The sequence below is a fragment of the Plecotus auritus genome (genome assembly GCF_963455305.1).
Source record: "Plecotus auritus genome assembly, chromosome: 4".
Taxonomy (NCBI): Eukaryota; Metazoa; Chordata; class Mammalia; order Chiroptera; family Vespertilionidae; genus Plecotus; species Plecotus auritus.
The window spans coordinates 47653188-47673230 of record NC_137775.1 but is presented as its reverse complement, the minus strand read 5'-3'; the positions used below and the strand labels follow the sequence as shown (position 1 = coordinate 47673230).

The following is a 20043-nucleotide window of genomic DNA, read 5'->3' as shown; positions in this document are numbered from 1 at the left end:
CAGACATCACAAGTTGGCTAGCTTCTGCTTACAAAAATCCATCAAATACTTTCCCCTTCTCCTCTATTAAGCCCATCATGTTCCTGAACTTTATTCCCGCCACATAAATCAAACTACTTAACATTCAGGAATCAGCCAAGGGCACATCCCAGGGTGTGTTCAGGCAATGGAAGGAAGACGTTTCTGCAAACAGACATAATTAAAGACCATTTGTAGCTGTTGATGATTTGTAAAAATATGTCCAAGTTTTTCTTTCAACAAAAGATTTCAATTCAAGCAAGGTCACCAAGAGGCATGATGACAGAGTCCTGGCTATGCCTTTGTGTGTTTGATTTGATCAGCTTTTTGGAGGGACTGCAGTGGCTACTGCCTGGATGTGGAATTCCTTTGCCCTCAAATCTTCAAATGTATGAAGAGCACAATAAAGAATAAAATGTTGTGTTTATGTCACACCTCTTCCAAGAGGTTTAGAGCGCCACATGGAACCCCATGAATCCTCACAACACCCCTGTGAGGTAGGTAGGTGGAGAGTATTGTTATCCCCACTTTACAGGTGGGGGGAATGAGGCACACAAGAATTAAGAGATTTGCCCAAAATCACACAGCTGGTCACTGGCAGGGCTTAGGATACAACATATACTGATTAGCACCTAGCACAGTGCTTTGCACATAGTAGGTGTTCACTGAATATCTATGGATTTTATTTGACTTATACCTCAACATACAATACACACACATAAAATACAGCCACAGAACATTCATCTCCTACAGTTTTCTTCTGACATCTCTCATTCCTTCAAACCCTGGTGGATGGAGGATGTTCAAAAATTCACCTCACAACGAAGCCCTCAGGTTGGAGAGGATCAACATACACCATCGGAGGAAAACCTGCCCTTGCACCTGGTCCACCTCACAATATTAGTTTTCTAATGAAAACAAAAATGGATTTCAGGAACCATGCTGACATTTTGTTCGTTTGTTTGCCTGTTTGTTTGCAATGGAGCTATCTGAACGGTTCTGTGTTCAAAAGAGAACTAAGGCTGCTCTCGGCCAGTCGCTGTGAGAAGGGTGCCAGGCATGGAGACCTCCTCCCAGCTCCGGTGGCTTTCAACCTGGGCACCCACCCCGACCCAGGCGGCGGCAGCTCCAGCAGAAAGGGCCCGCGAGGCTGTGTCACTTGCACGGCTCGTGCTCTGTGTAGTCGTCCATGTCCACGTCGGAATCAAAGAGCGAGTGTCCGGTGAAATCCGTGTCTGGGGTTCTGGAAAAACTGTTCTCTGCGCCCTCGTCCTCGAAGGTCTCTGTCCTTGAGTAAAGGCTGAAATCCAGCAGAGGGGTGTGGGTCTTGCTGCCCTCGCTGCTCTCCTCCGACTCGTAGATGGTGTTGTCATCGTCATGGTGCCACTCGGGCCAGAACTTCCTCCGGATCCTCTCGCAGTACATGGCCAGGTTGATGAGCTCACCTGCAGGGCGGCAAGGACAGCCAGGGTTAGCTCTCAGGGCCAGCAATCTGCCTGTGCTGGGCTTTCTGGGGAATGTGGGAGAATGTTTTCAAGCCCGGCCGTGTGGCTCAGTGGTTGAGTGTCGACCTATGGACCAGGAGATCACAGTTCAATTATCAGTCAGGGCACATGCCTGGGTTTTGGGCTCAGATCCCCAGTAGGGGCCATGCAGGAAGCAGCCGATAAATGATTCTCTCTCATCAGTGATGTCTCCGTCTCCCCCTCCCCTCCCCTCCCCCTTCCCCTTTCTCCTCTCCCTCCCCCTCCCTCTCTCTCTGAAATCAATCAAATATACTTTTTTAAAAAATTTCCCACAGAGGAACTGTCAAAATGTTTAGACTTTCTACACATAATAAGAAAGGTGAGTGGGAAAAGGTAAATTCAGCGAGGGGCTAGATGAAATTTAGGAGTGAGTTTTATGGTGATGAGAAATTGGGGATGGGTAGTTTATCTGAAATAGCAGCTAAACTACCATCATTTGGCTTTGTGAAGCATGTTATTATTTTATGTTTGCTTCAACTGGTTCATATGTAAATTAATTTATAGTCCATGAAAATACACTGTCAATTGGATTAAACCAGCCAGAAGTAATCATTCATTCCATAAATATTTGTAGAGTTATTATGGGCTGAGCACTATGCCAAGTGGTTAACAAATGTTATGTTAGGACAGAAACTTTGCTCTAAATAATCCGTCAAATGGATAACTCAGAATTGTCTCTATGGATGAGTGTACTGACTAAAGTAGCTTTTTTTTTTCATTTTTTAAATTACATTCCACAGCTGCACCCACGATTGGGTTCTCATTCAATGACTGAACTACTTCTTTTCCACGTGAATCAAAGAAACATGGTTAAATTACTAAAATCATCCAGGCATTTGTCTGAAACACAACATAATATTTGGCTTTCCTTTTCTAATTTCAAGTGAGGAAGGAAGAGGGTGAGTTTTTGCCTTTAATCCACCAGATGGCAACATTGCTTATAAATATGTAATTTGTCACTGTCTTATAGAACTTCATTGCCCTAAAAATATTCTTAGGATGTTTACTTTTTAAAAGTTATATAAAGCCCGGCCAGCATGGCTCAGTGGTTGAGCGTTGACCTATGAACCAGGAAGTCATGGTTCGATTCCTGGTCAGGGTCCATGCCAGGATTGCAGGCTCCATCCCCAGTGGGGGGGTGCAGGAAACACCTGATCAATGATTCTCTCTCATCACTGTTTTTATCTCGCTCTCCCTCAATCTACACTAATAAAAGAGAAACATGCAAATTACCGTCACTCCGCTACACCCAACAGCCAATCAGAGTGAGTATGCAAATTAACCTGAAATGATGGCAGCATCCCCACCCCCCAGCCACTCCAGACCTGTGGGAGTCGGAGAAGTCGGGCACCAGCACCTGAGGCTGACTGCAGCCAGGGAAACAAAGAAGCCACCTGCCCCGTGATCCCAGGCCGCATCCAGCAGCAGAAGCCTCACGTCCGCCTGCCCCATGTCCTAGGGGAGACGGAGAAACCGGGCCCCAGCGCCTGAGGCTGGGTGCGGCCTGGGAGACGAAGAAGCCGCCTGCCCCATGATTCCAGGCCGCAGCCAGCCGGAGAAGTCACCCACACTGCATCCCAGGGAAGACGGAGAAGCCGCCCACCTGAGGTCCAGGCGCCAGCACCTGCAACTGGCTGCAGCCTGGTAGACGGAGCAGCCGCCCACCCCACAGTCCCGGGCACCAGTACCTGCGGCTGGCTGTGGCCCAGGAGACAGAGAAGCCGCCCACCTGCAGTCCCGGGAGCCAGCACTTGAGGCTGCAGCCCAGGCAAAGCCACCTGCCCACGATCACCTGCGGCTGCAGCCGGCCTGGGAGCCTATGGCTGACCAGAGGGAGGGAAGCCCAGATCCCGGGTGCCTGTGGTCGGCTGGAGGAGGGAATCCTGGGTCCTGGGTGCAGGGCCAAGGCAGAGGTGGTTAGGGGCAATCAAGCCAGCAGGGGAGCTGTTAGGGAAAATCAGGCTGGCAGGCAGAAGTTAGGGGCAATCAGGCAGGCAGGCAAGTGGTTAGGAGCCAGCAGTTCTGGATTGTGAGAGGGATGTCTGACTGCTGGTTATCCCCTGAGGAGTCCCAGATTGGATAGGGTGCAGGCCAGGCAAAGGGACACCCTACCCACCACCCACCACCCCGCCCCCGTACACGAATTTCATGCACCAGGCCACTAGTAAAAATATATTTACCTATGAGGGAAGGTGGGGGGTGAGGGGGTTAGAGATCAACCTAAGGACTTGTATGCATGCATATAAGCATAACCAATGGACACAGACTGGGGGGTGGGGGGAGGGCATGTGCTGGGGGTTGGGGGCAGCTGGGGAGAGGTCAATGGGGGGAAAAGAAGACTTATGTAATACATTTAACAATAAAGAATTTAAATTAAAATATATATATATTTAAAAGTTATATACACTTATTGTGTAGGTGGGTAATCCATATTTTATTGCCAAAAAATAGACAATATAGATAAACAAAAAAAATAAAAGAATTATCAATAATCCCATTTTCCATAATATTTTCATTTACATTCTTCCAGAATTTTATATAGTATTTATATATATTTACATTTGCTCTATAACATTTACTATATATTTTGTTACCTATCCTACTTTTTTCCATTTAACACCATACAATTAAAATCTCTCAATTTCACACTATCACCACCTTTTAATTGCATAGCATTTCATTATACAGATGCACCATAGTTTCAATCTTCTATCACAGGCCAATTAGGTTGTTTCTGTATAAATAGTCTATTAATTATAGTCTATAACTACTCTATTTTATTTTCTATCAAAAAATAACATATTCCCACTTTGGAAAATTAGAACTCTGTATAGAGAAACTATAAATAATAAAAAGGAAAACACAAAAGATCTATTTATCAATCCAAGATAACCACAATTAACATTTTGGTGTCATTTCCCTCAGTATTTTTTCCTATGTATTTATTGGCATTATTATTATGACTTAACTGTTACTTCCTGTTAGCATTAATGCAAACATTTTCCCATGTCATTAAAATTTTTCAAAAAAATTTTATATATATATTTTTTAATGATTTCAGAGAGGAAGGTAAAGAGAGAAAGAAACATCAATGATGAGAGAGAATCATCTATCGGTTGCCTCCTGCACGCCTCACACTGGGGATCAAGCCTGAAACCTGGGTATGAGCCCTGACCGGGAATGGAAGAGTGATCTCTTCGATCGAATCGAATAGGTCGATGCTCAACCACTGAGCTGCCACACCAACTGGGCGAAATTTTTCAAATCTTGATTGCTGTTCTGCTTAAATAAACACATATCCCCTACAAAGCACAATAAAGCAAACCTCCCTGCTTCATGAAGCCTATAAACCAACTAGAGGCCCGGCGCATGAAATTTGTGCATGGGTAGGGTCCCTAGGCCTGGCTGGTGATCAGGGCCGATATGTGGGGCGACTGGCGGGGCGATCAGGTCCCCCTCCCCCCGCTGGCACCCACTTTGGCTGGCCAGGGGCCTGCGGGCTGGGGGCAGCTCCTGCATTGAGCATCTGCCCCCTGGTGGTCAGTGCGCATCATAGCAACCAGTCATTCCACCACTTGTTCCACCATTTGGTTGATTTGCATATGAGGCTTTTATTTTATAGGATGTTCTTGTATTGGTTCCAGGGTACCATTTTCAGTCCTATCAGATCATAATAGCTCAATTCACACTATGTAAGAGTCCATTCGGATTGCTCCCTACTCAAAGATTTTTATGCACACACTAAGGAGCCAGAAGCAGAAAAGCCAATCTCACTGTCCCCTTTGGAAAGACATGCAAAGCCTCCACCTGTTTTCTCCCTCAAAGAAGCAGTCCTGAGACACACCTCACCAGGTATTGCTGCCAGTCACAGGTAGCCAAGGGTTGAATAAAGATGGGGAAGCATCAGCAAGGAGGTGGTGGGGAGACATCACAAATGACTTAGAGTCACTTCACAGCAAGCCCTGGGGACAGCCCTGTTTGCCTTAACCAAGTGCATTCCCTAAGAGCTGCGAGAAAGTCATAATCTGGTCACAAGAGCCACAAGATCTACACCATCCATGAGTCTGTCCACTCCTTTGTGGCTATTCTTTCTACAGCCTGTTTCTTTACCTTCCTTCCCAAGACCTGCCCCTTTCATGACTGTGCAACATTAATAGCACTTCACTGTGCAATAATAAAAGTAAGAATAACAAATACATATATAGTCCTTACTGTGTATCAGACACTGTTTGATGTGCTTTTTTCATTTGTTGAAGTCATATTGACTCTCTTAGTCCTTGCAAAAATGCTGTATGAGGCAGGAAGCATTATTATCCCTATCTATAATGGGAAAACTGCAACAGAGAGATTAATTAACTTGACTAAGGTCAAGTTCTAGATAGTGGCAGAGCCAGGATTCAAACTCAAGCATTCCCCAGGCTCTGAGCCCTTCACTATGACTCTACTCTGCCCCTCTACTGGGGAGCTGGCAGCCTGGCCTGGGAATTAACAGCTTTGCACCATCTGTCACAGAGTATTTTTCTGTAATTCTTTCTGAGGTCTCAAAGAATTATAAGATGCTGACTTCAAAATGACTTGTCAGAAAAGAAGCGATTATTCTATCATGAAGTTAAGAAAGGGTTTGCTTTGATAAGCAAGGACTGGGAGCTCACACACCCATTCTGATAAAAAGAGTGAAAATCTGTAATTAAGTTCTACCTTTATCTCTCTTTGCCAATCCTTCCTGTGCCCAGATTTTCCATCAGTGGACCCACTCAACATGCCTACCAGCCAAAAGAATAGAAAAACTTGGCAGTAGAAACAGATTCTGTATAGTGTGTGTGGAAAGGAGGGAGGGAAGAAGGGAGGGAAGGAGGGGTGACTTAACATAAATGCCTATAATGAAGATGTAAACTTTGTGAGACAATAGGAAAAGTACATTTTCAAAGTGTACTCAACAATCAGATAACAATTTCATCCCCTGGTAAAAATTAAAGTCTGAACATCAATGTAGAGATCAGGCACTGTACTACATGGCTGGTGGAAGTCTAAATTGCCAAAACCTTTTTTGGAATATAATCTGATGCTGTCTGTTGAAATTTTAAATGTACATAGCAGACCACCTTTAGTACTCTATTCTACTAAAATAGGAGCATCAATATGTAATGCTACACATATATGGATATTGAATACCGAATTGTGTCAATAAAAAAAGAAAGATAAAAAAGATGAAAAGAGTTTGAGTGTCCATCAATAGGAATTGATTGATAAAGTATGGTGTATAAATTCTATAGAATAATGTACAAATGTTAAAGAGACATGATAGTGTATTAAGTTAAAAAATCAAGTTATAAAGTAATATGTGCAATGTAATTTCATTGTTTTAAAATAGTAAAAACAAATCAAAACAGCTATATATGTGTATATAAGTTTGTAGATTTAAAAAAAAAAGAAAGACACAGAGGAGGGGGGGAGGGGGAGAATGGTATTGGATATGGATGAGGCAAGGTCAAAAATCTTTGAAAATATACCTGTATTTTTCAATGTATTGTGACAATCATGTGTTACATTTCTAATTTAAAAATGAATAAAATAAATTGGTAAAATACTAATGAGTGATCAGTGATACTCCCAAACACCTAGACAGGATATTCAGCAGAAAGCCAAATGGCCCTCTAACCAGAGCACACTCCCACACTCCCACACAGAGTAAAGAGCTCTTCTCTGGGAGTTTCTCAACCGGAACTATCCCCCACCATTCTTTGAACAAAGCGACTCCTTTTATTTTCCCGTGTCACTCCAATTTCTCTCATATTCAGAAACATTCTGAACAATTTGACACTGAAGAGATTGGCAACCACACCCAGAACCCAGGCCTCGGTTTCTCCGGGCTGCCAACCCTGCATGACAGGAGGGCGAGTGAGGAGAAGCCTGCCAGCGTCTCCCAGCACCACCTGCCCAGCCCTTGGTCACTCACTAGCAAATATTTGGAAAACGTGTATCCAGTGCCCACACACTCTCAGCTGGTCTCCAGGTATTTGCTCAGCATCACCCGAGTCCACACCTGTGCAAGGTGCTGGCTGTGCTCTTGGTTGCTCCCGTTAGCATTCTGTCACATGGGCAGGAAGGGCACTGAGATATCCTCCCAGAAAAGTCCGTAGCAAACTTGAATGCCCCAATGAGGACACTCCCGAATGAGGACAGCCCCTTGCCTCATCTCCCTGAAGTGAAAGGGCACTAATTCATATATTTCAAAATCCAAAGACCCACACAAGTCCTCTGAGCCAGCCCTTTGCTGGGACCTGAATGCCCCACACCTTTCCTGAACACTTCCGGATGGAGCACAGCAAGAGTATGGACTCCTTTGTTTTACAAGCATATCCTTAATTTTTCCTACCTTTTAACCTCTCAGATAATAAGCAAAAAATAAAGTCCAGGTGCAATAAATAACTGTTGGCAAAAAGAGTTGCTGATCAAGGCTTTTCTTAGAACACAGAGTTGTATTTCTTACAAATTCAGAAAACCAGCGTTAGGTTGTGTGGTTTGGATATGGCTCTGCAGGGCGAGCAGAGGCATCGCAGAACCCATTCCCTTCTGTTGCTTCCCTTTCACTTTCCTGGGCGGCTCTCCAGTCTCTGTGTCTGTTTAAACAGGGCCCAAGTCCACGCGCAATTCTCTAATAAGTATACTCTAATCAATGTATCAAATATGACTCCTCATTAAGAGTGTTGCTGATAATAAAACTGAAAATTCTTTTTTGACTATAAAAATGGCAAAAATTTCAAAATAAATTATATGCAACCCTAATTGAGGAACAAAATTTGAAGTGTTTTCGAACATTTGTGAGAATATAAACTGCTAAAGTCTTTCTAGAAAGCAATTTAGCCATATAGACCAAGAGCTTATACCCTTTGAGATAATAATTGCCCAACTTGAAATGTAAGGAAATAGACAGTGATAAGCAGGAGTATATATTTATACAATATTCACTATAGAGTATTAGTAAAAATTATTTGAAATAAGCCACAAGTCCAAAAAAAAGATTAATCACATCCATTACAATGTAGTCATAGGACAGGGTATTATACAACTACTAAAATATTGTTTTGAAGAATATTTAATAGCAATTTACATAGATAATTTAAAAACTGCAGGTTATAATTATATCGATATTATGATCTCAATTTTTAAAAATATGGACATACATGTACTTGATATAAGATGAGGACATATACCACAGCATTAATAGCAGTTCTCTGTGAGTGATAGGGTCACAAGTTGTTTTTTTATCTTTTTAACTTTTCTATCTTGTTTAAACTTACTCCAGTAAAAAAATATTTCATATCTTCATATCTACAGAGATCTAGCTATATAAACAAATACATAAATATTTTAAGAATTGCTGAATATTCATAGTCTGTCCCTTTACTCACCTAAATTAAGAAACATTTCTCATTAGGCTCCAGAAGTAGCTTCTATGGCAGGATATTGTCAATATCTAGAACCAAAAAGCTAATATGTATACACTCACACACATGGGTGTTTCAAAGCTAAGGCAGAACACTGTCTGACCCAAGCCATTCACACTCCTGAGTTTGAGCGAGTTCTAAATTATCCAGGCTCGGCTGTTTCTACATCTCCTTTCTCTCGTTACTTCTTGGGAAGTCTCCATCACAGAAAAAAAAAAAAAGGCAGAAAAAGGTGAGACCAAATTAGCAGTGTGCCTGCATGTTAGGAGCTTGGATCCAAAGGTTTGGAAGGGACCTAAATCTAATGACTAAAATGGGATTTGGAAACAAACTCTCTGCACTTGAATAATTCATGCTACACCCATCCCTGGGGAGGGCTGAAAGCTACTAACCTGTTTTAAGAATCAAAGTGCATGCAGCTGTGTGCCAGAAGTCCCCTGCAGATGATGGTGTAAGATTCCCCCAAATGTGTGTGTCTCAGGGTAGGACTCAAAATCAATCCTCCAAAAAGGCTGAACAATCCTCTAAAAAGAACACTAAATGCCTCAAGTCCTTCCAGAAAGTAATAGAGGAAAGGGCCAAGTCAGAAATAAATTACAAAAGATGCTTCATTTCTGCAAGAAGGGATAGATACTACAGGATCTGAGAATTCCACTGATGATGGATTCCTGAGTGCTTCTGACTAAATAACAGGTCACCGCAACAGATGTGCGTGTGTGTATGCATAAGGTGTGTGTCTGAGCGTACACATGCGTGCATGTGTGCATGCGCGAATATGCTTGGCTAGAAGTGTAAGTGTACTAGTATGTGTACAAGTGAGTGTGTATGGGGTGTGTGTATATAGAAGTAAGTAGATGTGGGGGCTGTGCTAGTGGGTGCGTAAGGGTGGTGTGGTAGAGAATCAGAGGGAGGGAGTGGAAAGTAACAAGAAAGGAGAGTAAATATACTAGTAAAACACACTCCTAAATGAACTAAAAGAAATCAATACATTTTAGACCACTGTGGAAATTCTGATTAAAAAAGTTTATTGTAAAAGCTATAAATATCACCATGATAACATTCAAATTAGGTAAGTTCCAACACATCACAAGATAAGGACCATCTCTACATTGATCATTTAGGAAATTCGATATAAATCCATACTATCCCTAGCCCCACTCAGCTGAAGTCCAGAAGATCTTCAATCAATGCCTGAACCATTCCAACCAAGCCTGGTCATGTACCTGGAGCCCCAGCCTCACAATAGCAGGATCTGGAGAGTGACTCCTATTACCAATAGCCTGGTCTGAACTTCTGGGCATGCACATGAGTGTATACGAGTACACACACACACACACACACACACACACACACACACACACACAAACACACAGCTACAGCCTTCACCAGCCAATCTCCCCACCCACCCAACCCATGATCACCACACATGGCTGCTGGCCTCCTCAGGTTCATGTACAATTGTGCCTTGCTTGGTTCCTTCCATCCTTCCACCCATCCAAAAATAATTGAGAACATTCTATATTCTACTCACTGGTGATCTCATCTACATGCCCAGCCTGGTCAGTTGGAGCAAAAACACCTTGATTAACTATTGTCAACCCCCTTCCCCAAACCTAAATATTGAACCTTGATCCCCACATCCCCAGCCCTCAGGCACTTGTTTAGGCACTGCTTCAAACTGGAGATGACTCTAAACATTTCCCACTTAGCAATGCAAGGGAAGCCTCTCCCAGAGGCCCCCATTACCTTGTTTATCTCACCACCCCACTCCACCACACACAAGCCACATGCACAAACACACATATACACACACACGCCAAGATCTGGTTCCTTGACATCAACCCAAGTTAAGCTGATGTTCCCTGCCCCCTTGCCAACATGAATTTTACTCCTGGCTACCAAGTCCACCCCCACCCCAACCCCCACAGGTATGTATGTTCATCTCTAGCTCAGGTTCCACTCATCCCTACTTCTACCCCTCCAGTCTAGAATTGTAATTCTGACAGGTATTACAGCCAAGATCACACAACAGAAATACAACACTGTGTTTCTTTGGTCAAAATGTACACATAATAATCTACAAATATAAAAGCCTAAGCAACTGTTATGACCGAACGACCGGAATGACTGGTCAACCAGTCACTATGACACGCACTGACCACCAGGAGGCAGACGCTCAACACAGGAGCTGCCCCCTGGTGGTCAGTGCACTCCCACAGCCAACCTCCCACGGCCCCTCCCCCTGGCTGGCCGGCCCCCATCAGACCCTGGTGCTAAACCATTCACAGAGACCTGCTTCTGGGCCGGGGTTTCGTACACAGCAGAGCAGCTCCCTCGCTGCAATCTATTGAAAGTCAGCCCTCAACACAAGGGTTTGTCTCGCTCCTGTCCTCTCCCTTTCCCGGAGGCCGCCCACCTGCCACAGTGGCGGCACGGTGGCGAGGGAAGGAGGAGTGGGGGGAGGCAGGGAACCATGTGGTGGCAGGGTGCTGACAGCGACATCGGTGTCCTGTGTCCATTCCTTCCATGCCCAGAGACCATCGCCTCCTCTCCTGACCCCATCAGGGCCTTCGGGCTGAACTGGGAAAGGGAACCGGGGGTGGATGGCAGCAGACACGGCCTCTTTCCCAGGGGGGGCAAGGGCCAGCTCCCTCCTCAGGGCCGGCAGCCAACCTCCCGCGGTTCCCCCCCAACCCGTGCACAAATTCGTGCACAGGGCCTCTAGTATTAATATAAAACTTTGCATAGCATCAGACTTACCAACATTTATTGACACTTTCCTCATTCTCTATCTGATCTACAGACACTACTGAAATAGGAGAAAGGAGCACTTTGAACTCAAACTGACACAGAATAGTGTACTTTCACCTACATGTGAAAAATCTAAGATCAGGTGAGACAAAAGGAGCAGAGTCCATCAGCCCACTGTGCTTACTGCAGCAGCAGACACACCAGAAAGTGGTAAACTACCACCGTCCCAAGGCAAATAATGAAGACCAACAAAGCAAGGGCACTAGGCAGAACTCAAGCCCTATTTCAGCAACAAGTGTTAAGTCCCTATGTAAGGAGGGGAGAAAAGCCCCGGTGTAGACATGGCAAGATTTGTGTCAGCTTTGCCAGCACACAACATGAACAAGACGGTAGGTGAGAAGCCCAGTGTCTCCTCCACCCGTACATATCCTGATCACAGAAAACACCCTGGCCCTGGATACCACCGCCTGGTGTCTCCATCAAGCTCCCAGGCATCAGCCTAGAATTCTCCACTGTGTTACCCCTACCCTGCACCCGCCCAGCAACTCTCAAAACCTGAAGAGGTTCGTAGTGCTTGCCTTTGATCAACCGCTCAGGTCTCGTCCCAGGTAAGGTCCACATTGCCTGTGCCAAGTGTCCAAAGACAGTGGCGTCGAGAGTGGAGAACTTGGGCCCCATGATGTACTTCTTATCACCTGCAGCAGACAGAACAGAGAAGTCACTGCTGGCCTGTGCTGCCCCGCACGGTCACACGGCACTCAGCACACTTGCATTATGTGCTCATTTAACTGTGAATCAAAAGCTCTGCAGAGTCCAAATGCATGCACCCCTCTTTCTTTCAAAAAATGAGAAACTAAAGTAAAACGAATTGAACAATTCTGTGATATATCAACCCATACAATTGCAAAGCAGGGAAGTAACTGGGAAGATGTCAAGATAAACAGATAAGGGAGGAGGTTCCTGGAAAAAAAGGACAACAGATCACTCACAGACCTGGAGGTACCTCTTCGTCTCCAACTCTAGTGACTGAAGCTTGAGAACACCTGGAAGTTTGCTTAAACCATCTCAAAAGTAACCCAAGCCAAGCACACCAAACTCATCACTCACTTTATTAATTTAATACATTTCCTTGGGAAAAACAAGAGGCCTAAGTTAGTTAAGAAGTTTGGAGGCAAGGTTTTCCATGATGCTTCCTTGGTCATGGCAAGGTTCTCACCACTAACCACCAGCTCCATGGGAAACACTGCATAAAGAGAAGCTAGAAAATTACAGGCCCAGCCCATAATCAGGATGTTTCACACTGCTGCTTCCATCTCTCATTTTCCACCGCTCCTGACCTAGTTCAGGCCTTGTCACCTTGACTATCACATCTGGCCTAGTTTGTCTCCTGGGCCACCGTCAGGTGCTGTAGCATATAGAGGCAGCACAGGTGGACGTGATCTACCTAGTTCACTGTGGGAGCCTGGTCTTTAACCTCTTAAAGCCTCAATTTTCCCATCTGGGAAATGAAGATGATATTAATGGTGCCCATTTCTCAGAGCTGCTGTGAGGAGTAAATGGCATAATGCATGCAGAGCACATAGCACCATATCTGGGTGACTCAGTAAACATTAGCTCTGGATCTCCAGTCCATCCCATACCCCTGAACGTAACTCTCTAAGACACTCTTTCATCATATCCCTCCCTTTCACAAATACCTTTAATGGTTTACAAAATGGGTTGTAAAGTAAGTCTAAACTTAACTATGAATTCAAGCTCATTATACTCTGCCTCCAACCCATGTTCCAGTTTTATTTCACATCCCTCCCTTTCTCTAGTAAATCTAAGGAACAGTCCCCAGGACACTTTATGCTTCCTACTGCTCATGCTGCACTTACCCCTTTTCTGCTCCCCCAAAACCTATGTGCTCCCCACTTCCCTCCATATGATAAAGACTATCATCTTACGAGGTTCAGCTTCAAAGCTTTCTGTGTTCACTTTATCTGGTGGCAACAGTAGCTTTTAGTTCAGACAGGCCTGTGTTCAAATCGCACTTTTACACAAACAACCTTATAGAATTTTAAGTCATTTAATGCCAATTAACCTCAATTTCTTGAACCGTATATTGGCTGTTTTTCATTTGTTCATTTCATCTTTCCAACTAAATGGTGAGCTCTTTGAAAGTAAGGGTAATTTCTTATTTTTATTTAGCAAACTCTAATACGGTGTTTCCTACATGTCAGGCATGATTCTACATGCTGTACTCTACAAATATCTGCCTGTTTCTCTGTTCCTGAGTGGCAAGCTGAGAAAATTAAATACCTGATGACAACACACAGGGAAGCTAGGAGGGGAATGCAAGCTAACAGATCAATGCTATTATAAAGGTGTTGGTGAACCCTACAGTGTTAATCATATTGCAATATATACATATATCAAATCAACTAGGCGTATGGTCCAACTTACACACTATAATATATACATCATTTATATCTCAATTTCAAAAAAACTAAAACAACAACAAGGAGCTGGAGGTGATTTTTAAAAAATTTATTTCTGCCCTAACCAGTTTGGCTTAGTGGATAGAGCATCAGCCTGCGGACTGAGGGGTCCCAGGTTCGATTCTGGTCAAAGGCATGTACCTTGGTTGCGGGCACATCCCCAGTAGGGGGTGTGCAGGAGGCAGCTAATCGATGTTTCTCTCTCATCGATGTTTCTAACTCTCTATCCCTCTCCCTTCTTCTCTGTAAAAAATCAATAAAATATATTTTTTTAAAAATTTATTTCTACTCTACTTTCCACAGGGACCAGGGAATAACCCACACTAGTACAACATGCTGGACCTACCGAATTGTCTTTTCTGGGAGGACAAGCAAGTTGTCCATGCTAGAGCCCTTAGGTGTTTTCCACTGTCAACCAACTTATCCAACATTTGAGTCTTTACCTGGGATCTAAACCCACTACCCAAATACTGGGAATACCAAAAAAAAAAAAAAAAGAAAAAATACTACGTAGGCTAAAAGAACAAAGAAAAGCCAAGTATATGCCTGGCCAGTGGTTGAACATCGACCCATGAACCAGGAAGTCACAGTTCGATTCCCAGCTGCAGGCTCAATCAATAGGGGGCATGCAGGAGGTAGCTGGTCCATAAATTCTCTCTCATCATTGATGTTTCTCTCTCTCTCTCCCTCTCCCTCCCACTCTCTGAAATCAATAAAAACATATTTTTAAAAGTTTTAAAGAAAAGCCAAGTATATCATTTGTTCTCAAGAGCATCAGTTACTTCTTAATGGTGCATCCTGCTGGCTCCGTGCCTCAGCCACACCCCTGCTAGCATCAATGATGCAGAAGGCAGAAGGACCCCGGCCTAGAGCTCTTACACCATCATCCTGCAAGGATAGGAGGGGTGTGCCAGCCAGTGCTCCCTAGGGAACTGTGCCAAGGCTCAGCCCATTCAAGGCCTGAATGCGAGGAAGCCCACCAACTAGAAACCACGAGAGGATTTTATGGACTCTTAGGAGAAGGGCTACACACTGTTTCACAGAGAGGAAAAGATAGAGAACTTCTTTCTGATCAAAAGGATCAAAGAAATTGTCTCAAATTGCTAAAATGTCTCAGGGTAATGCTGAGGGAAATCTGTAAAGTCCACTGTACAATCCAAGACAAGAGGAAAAACTGATTTAAAAAAAACAAACCTTCAGAAACCTAAAAATGGAACACATAGGACATTGATAAAAAGAAAAGATAATAAAAAATATAATAATTTGAAATCATACATGAGCTAGCACATGTAGGTTTTAGCCCAACTTTGCCACTGGCCTCAGAACACTAGAACTGGAAGGACACTGAGTTGGTAACAGAACCAGGCTAAATGCTGGCACCCAGGTACCCGACTTCCAACCCAGCGCTCTTTGCTCTGCCTAATATGCCTCGTGGATCATAATCTCAGCAATAAAGACCCCATGGAGCAACAGGAGGGCTGAACTGTGGATGTTTACAAAAAGATGCTTTACCATGAGGAATACAGAATACAGAGGGAGCAGAAGTTTCGGAGTTTTTAAAAGGTGCTAGCAGCCCTGACTGGTTTGGCTCAGTGGATGGAGCGTCAGCCTGCGGACTGAAGGGTCCCGGGTTCGAGTCCGGTCAAGGGCATGTACCTTGGTTGCGGACACATCCCCGGTGGCGGGTGTGCAGGAGGCAGCTGATCAATGTTTCTCTCTCATCTATGTTTCTAACTCTCTATCCCTCTCCCTTCCTCTCTGTAAAAAAAAAATCAATAAAATATATATTTAAAAAAAAAAAAAAAAAAAAGGTGCTAGCAAACAGCCCAGCCAGAGAGGCTCAGTGGTTGAGCGCCAACCTATGAACCAAGAGGTCACAGTTAGATTTCTGGTCAGGGCATATGTCCGGATTGCGGGCTCCATCCCCAGTGTGGGGCATGCAGGAAGCAGCCAATCAGTGATTCTCTCTCATCATTGATGTTTCTATCTCTCCCTCTCCATTCCTCTATGAAATCAATAAAAATATTTTTTAAAGGTCCTAGCAAACAAAACTGATGAAATTTATCATCTGTGGAAATAGTGAATGGTAGATAGAAAATATGTGTATACACATACAACATTTATAAATTTAAAGAATATAAAAATATCCTGTTACTAAAAAGTCCTTAGAGTACCCAATGGCAGGTAGCATTTTAAAAACATTTTATTTTTAAATAATTTTAGACTCACAGAAAAGTTATAAAAATAGCCGAGTTGCTGTATACTCTTCAACCACCTTCTGCTAATATTAACATTTTATATAACCACAGTACATTTATCAAAACTAGGAAATTGACATTAATACACTATTAACTGCACTATAGACATCATTCAAATTTTATTAGTTTTTCAACGAATGTTCTGTTCCATTCCGGGATCCGGTCCATGAGCTCACATTACATTTAGTTGTCATGCCTCCTTTCTCCTCGACCTGTGAAATTGCTCAGTCTTCCCTTCTCTTTCATAACCTTGAACTTTTAAAGAATACTGGTCAGTTCTTTTATAAAAATGTTCATCAATCTGGGTTTATCTAAGGCTTTTTATGATTAAACTAGAGGCCTGGTGCATGAAAATTCATGCACTGGAGGCAGCGGGGGGGGAGGGGTCCCTCAGCCCAGCCTGCCCCCTCTCACAGTCTGGGAGCCCTCGGAGGTGGGAGGCGACCCAGCAATCAGGGGAAGGTGACGCCCCATCACACCTCTGCTGCTGCCACTGCCGGCAGCACAAGCCTCGACTGGCCCTGGTTACCTGAGCCTCGGGCGGCCCTGGGCGGCTGGGCAGCCACCCTCCGAGGCTTGCCTGCACCTTGGACCAGCCCTGGGTGGCTGGGGGGGCTGAGGGAACTGGGGGACTCTGGAGGCAGGTGCGCAGAGCGGCCAGGTCCACTTGGGGGCGACTGCCACCCCAGCAGGGCTGAGGGGACTGGGCACCAACATCTTGTGGCTTTGGGCACTGCCATCCTTGAGGGCGTGGCAGTCAGTTAGCATATTCTCTCCTTATTGGCTGTGGGTGCCGCCATCTTTGAGGGCAGGCAGTCAATTAGCATATTCCCTCCTTATTGGCTGTGGGTGCCACCATCTTTGCGATAGCGTGAGGGTCAATTAGCATATTCCCTCTTTATTAGATAGGATTAGGTCATGTATTTTTTTTAATATATTTTATTGATATTTTACAGAGAGGAAGGGGAAGGGATAGAGAGCTAGAAACATCGATGAGAGAGAAACATCAATCAGCTGCCTCCTGCACACCTCCTACTGGGGATGTGCCCACAACCAAGGTACATGCCCTTGACCGGAATCAAACCCGGGACCCTTCAGTCCACAGGCCGACGCTCTATCCACTGAGCCAAACCGGTTTCGGCAGGTCATGTATTTTTTTATTGTTTAAAGTATTACAAATAGTTGTACATATGTCTCCTTTTTTTCCCCAATGACCTTCCCCTGGCCTCTCCTACCCCCTGTAGGTCATGTATTTTTGGCGAGATATCAAAGAAGCATTACTGTACCCTTCTGTAGTGGCTAATTTTTTTTGTCAACTTGACTAGGCTATGAAGTGCTCAGTTCTTTGGTCAAACATTATTCTGGGTGCTTTTGTGAGGGTGTCTTGGATGAGATGAACATTTAAGTGGTAGACTGAGTAAAACAGATTTCCCTCTAATGTGGGTGGGCCTTGTCTGATTAGTTGAAGGTCTGACTAGAACAGAAAGGCTGACTCTCTTTGAAGCAAGAAAGAACCCCTCCTTCCTGACTGCTTTCCAACTGGGACATGGGCTTTTTCCTGCCTTCAGACTCAAACCACACCATCAGCTATCCTGGGTCCATGCTTGCCAACTCACCCTGCAGACCTTTGGACTGTCAGCTTCCATAATTGCATGAGCCAACTCCTTATACTAAATCTTTATACTAAATTTTTTTTCATATAATCTATTGGTCTGTTTCTCTGGGAACCGTGACTAATACACCTCAGAGCATCAAATCAGAGGGTCCATAATGTCCATGTCTTGTCACTGGAGATGTTAACCTTGACCATGTGATAAAGATAGTGTCTATGAGGTTTCTTCACTGTCATGGTACTATTTTTCCTTTTGCAATTAATAATCTTAGGAGAGATATTTTGAGACTGTATAAATCTGTTTCTCCACAAACTTTGGCCCTTTGATGTTTTAACACCCATTGGTGGATGTTATCTGAAACAGTTACTTCCGTAGTGTTTGCCTAATCAAGATTTTTTATTTATCTCATTCCTTCTACAGGTATTGATTAAATGTCTACTGTTCACTTCATCCTTCATTTACTAATGTATTCAATTATTTATTTATGTTAAGTATGCACTTATGGATAATTATTTTATTCTGTGGCTCATAATCCAGTACTCTCATTATTTATTTTGTTGCTCAAATTGTTCCAGCTTTGGCCTTCTGGACCTTGGCAGGAAGTGTTTTTAAGAGGGAACCTGCATTTAGATTTGACTTCTTAGAGACAGCCAATCCAAGCTGAAGTCTCAAGTCTGAGCACTCCAGGTCTTCCCAGCGGTCCCAGATCTCACAGTCTGAGGGTTTTAGCAAAACCAAAGCATTGAGGACACTTCTGAAGGGTTCTGAAGAAGCAGGCATGTCAAAGAATGTATGGCCATATTTCCTTTTCCTAGGAGCAGTAGCTGAACCACCCACTGGCTTCTGTAGGGATGAACAGAAGCAGCTGAGAAATATCTGAGTACCTGTAACTCCCTGTCAGTCTCCAGGTTGGAAGTGTGGACTGGAACCTTTAGTGAGTGCAAATGAAGGCTGAATATACCAGAAACACTGGGAGGTGAGGGACTCAGGATACATCAGACTCCCTGAGGGATGGCTGAAGATTCAAGCCCAACTGAGAGAACAAGCAAGGTACAGAGTTGATACACGCTGGGTTTGGTAAGCACGGGAACCAAGGGAAGAAGAGGAGAAAAGCAAAGAGCAATGTGGGCCTTAAAAGTCCCACCAGAGGAGAAACCAGGATGGCGGCATAGGTAAACACCTAAACTGCTGCCTCGCACAACAATTTCAAAACTACAACTAAAAGACAAAAAGGACATCATCCAGAACCACAGGAAGGCTGGCTGAGTGGAAATTCTACAACTAGAAGGAAAGAGGAAAGCACATTGAGACTCAGAGGAACTGCTGGAGGCAGAGGTACTGAGACGCACGCGCAGAGAGGACTGGAAACTGAGTGCACGGCTAGCTTTCTCAAGCGGGAGGGAGACAAAAGCTCCTGACTGTGCTGAACTCCAGTTCTGGGCGAGACTCTGGGGACCCAGACTCATACGGGGAGAAACTGGACTGTCTGGCAGCAGGCAGAACTCAAGGGTGGCTTTCTCTCAGAGGTGCTTGCAGCAATTACCAGGGGACACTGAGACACAGGGGCCTATTAGGGCAGGGCTGACAGGAAACCAATGCTGTCTGCTCCGCCCTGAGACTCCGCCCCATCCAAGCTGAGCACAGAGGCTTTTGCAAGTCTTGTCTCATAAGGGTGTCTCTAGCACAGAAGTTCTCCCAGCGTAGACACAGCTGATCCTCACAGCCAACTGGCCTGGAGGTCAAGTCCTCCCAGTGAATACCAACAACAATCAAGGCTTAACTACAACAAGACTGTGCACACAGCCCACAAAGGGGTGCACCAAGAGTGTCCACCTCAGGTAACTGGGAAGGCTGAGCCACTGGGCCCTATAGGACACCTAGCACACAAAGCCACTCTATCAACTCAGGGAAGCAGCCAAAATGCGGAGACAAAGAAACAGATCACAAAT

At 44.4% G+C, this 20043-nt stretch overlaps 1 protein-coding gene across 3 annotated transcripts in view; it reads right to left on the bottom strand.

Moving 5' to 3' along the window:
* Positions 1-679: 679 nt before the first annotated feature.
* FAXC (failed axon connections homolog, metaxin like GST domain containing) overlaps positions 680-20043 on the bottom strand; it is a 65093-nt gene continuing 45729 nt past the window's right edge. For all 3 annotated transcript variants that reach the window (XM_080663765.1, XM_080663766.1, XM_080663764.1), the window contains 2 exons: positions 12322-12438; positions 680-1463 (listed from right to left, as the gene is read on the bottom strand). In XM_080663765.1, the coding sequence (XP_080519891.1) occupies positions 1174-1463; positions 12322-12438 (407 nt within the window). In that variant the 3' untranslated portion in view covers positions 680-1173. The remainder of the gene's footprint in view (positions 1464-12321; positions 12439-20043) is intronic.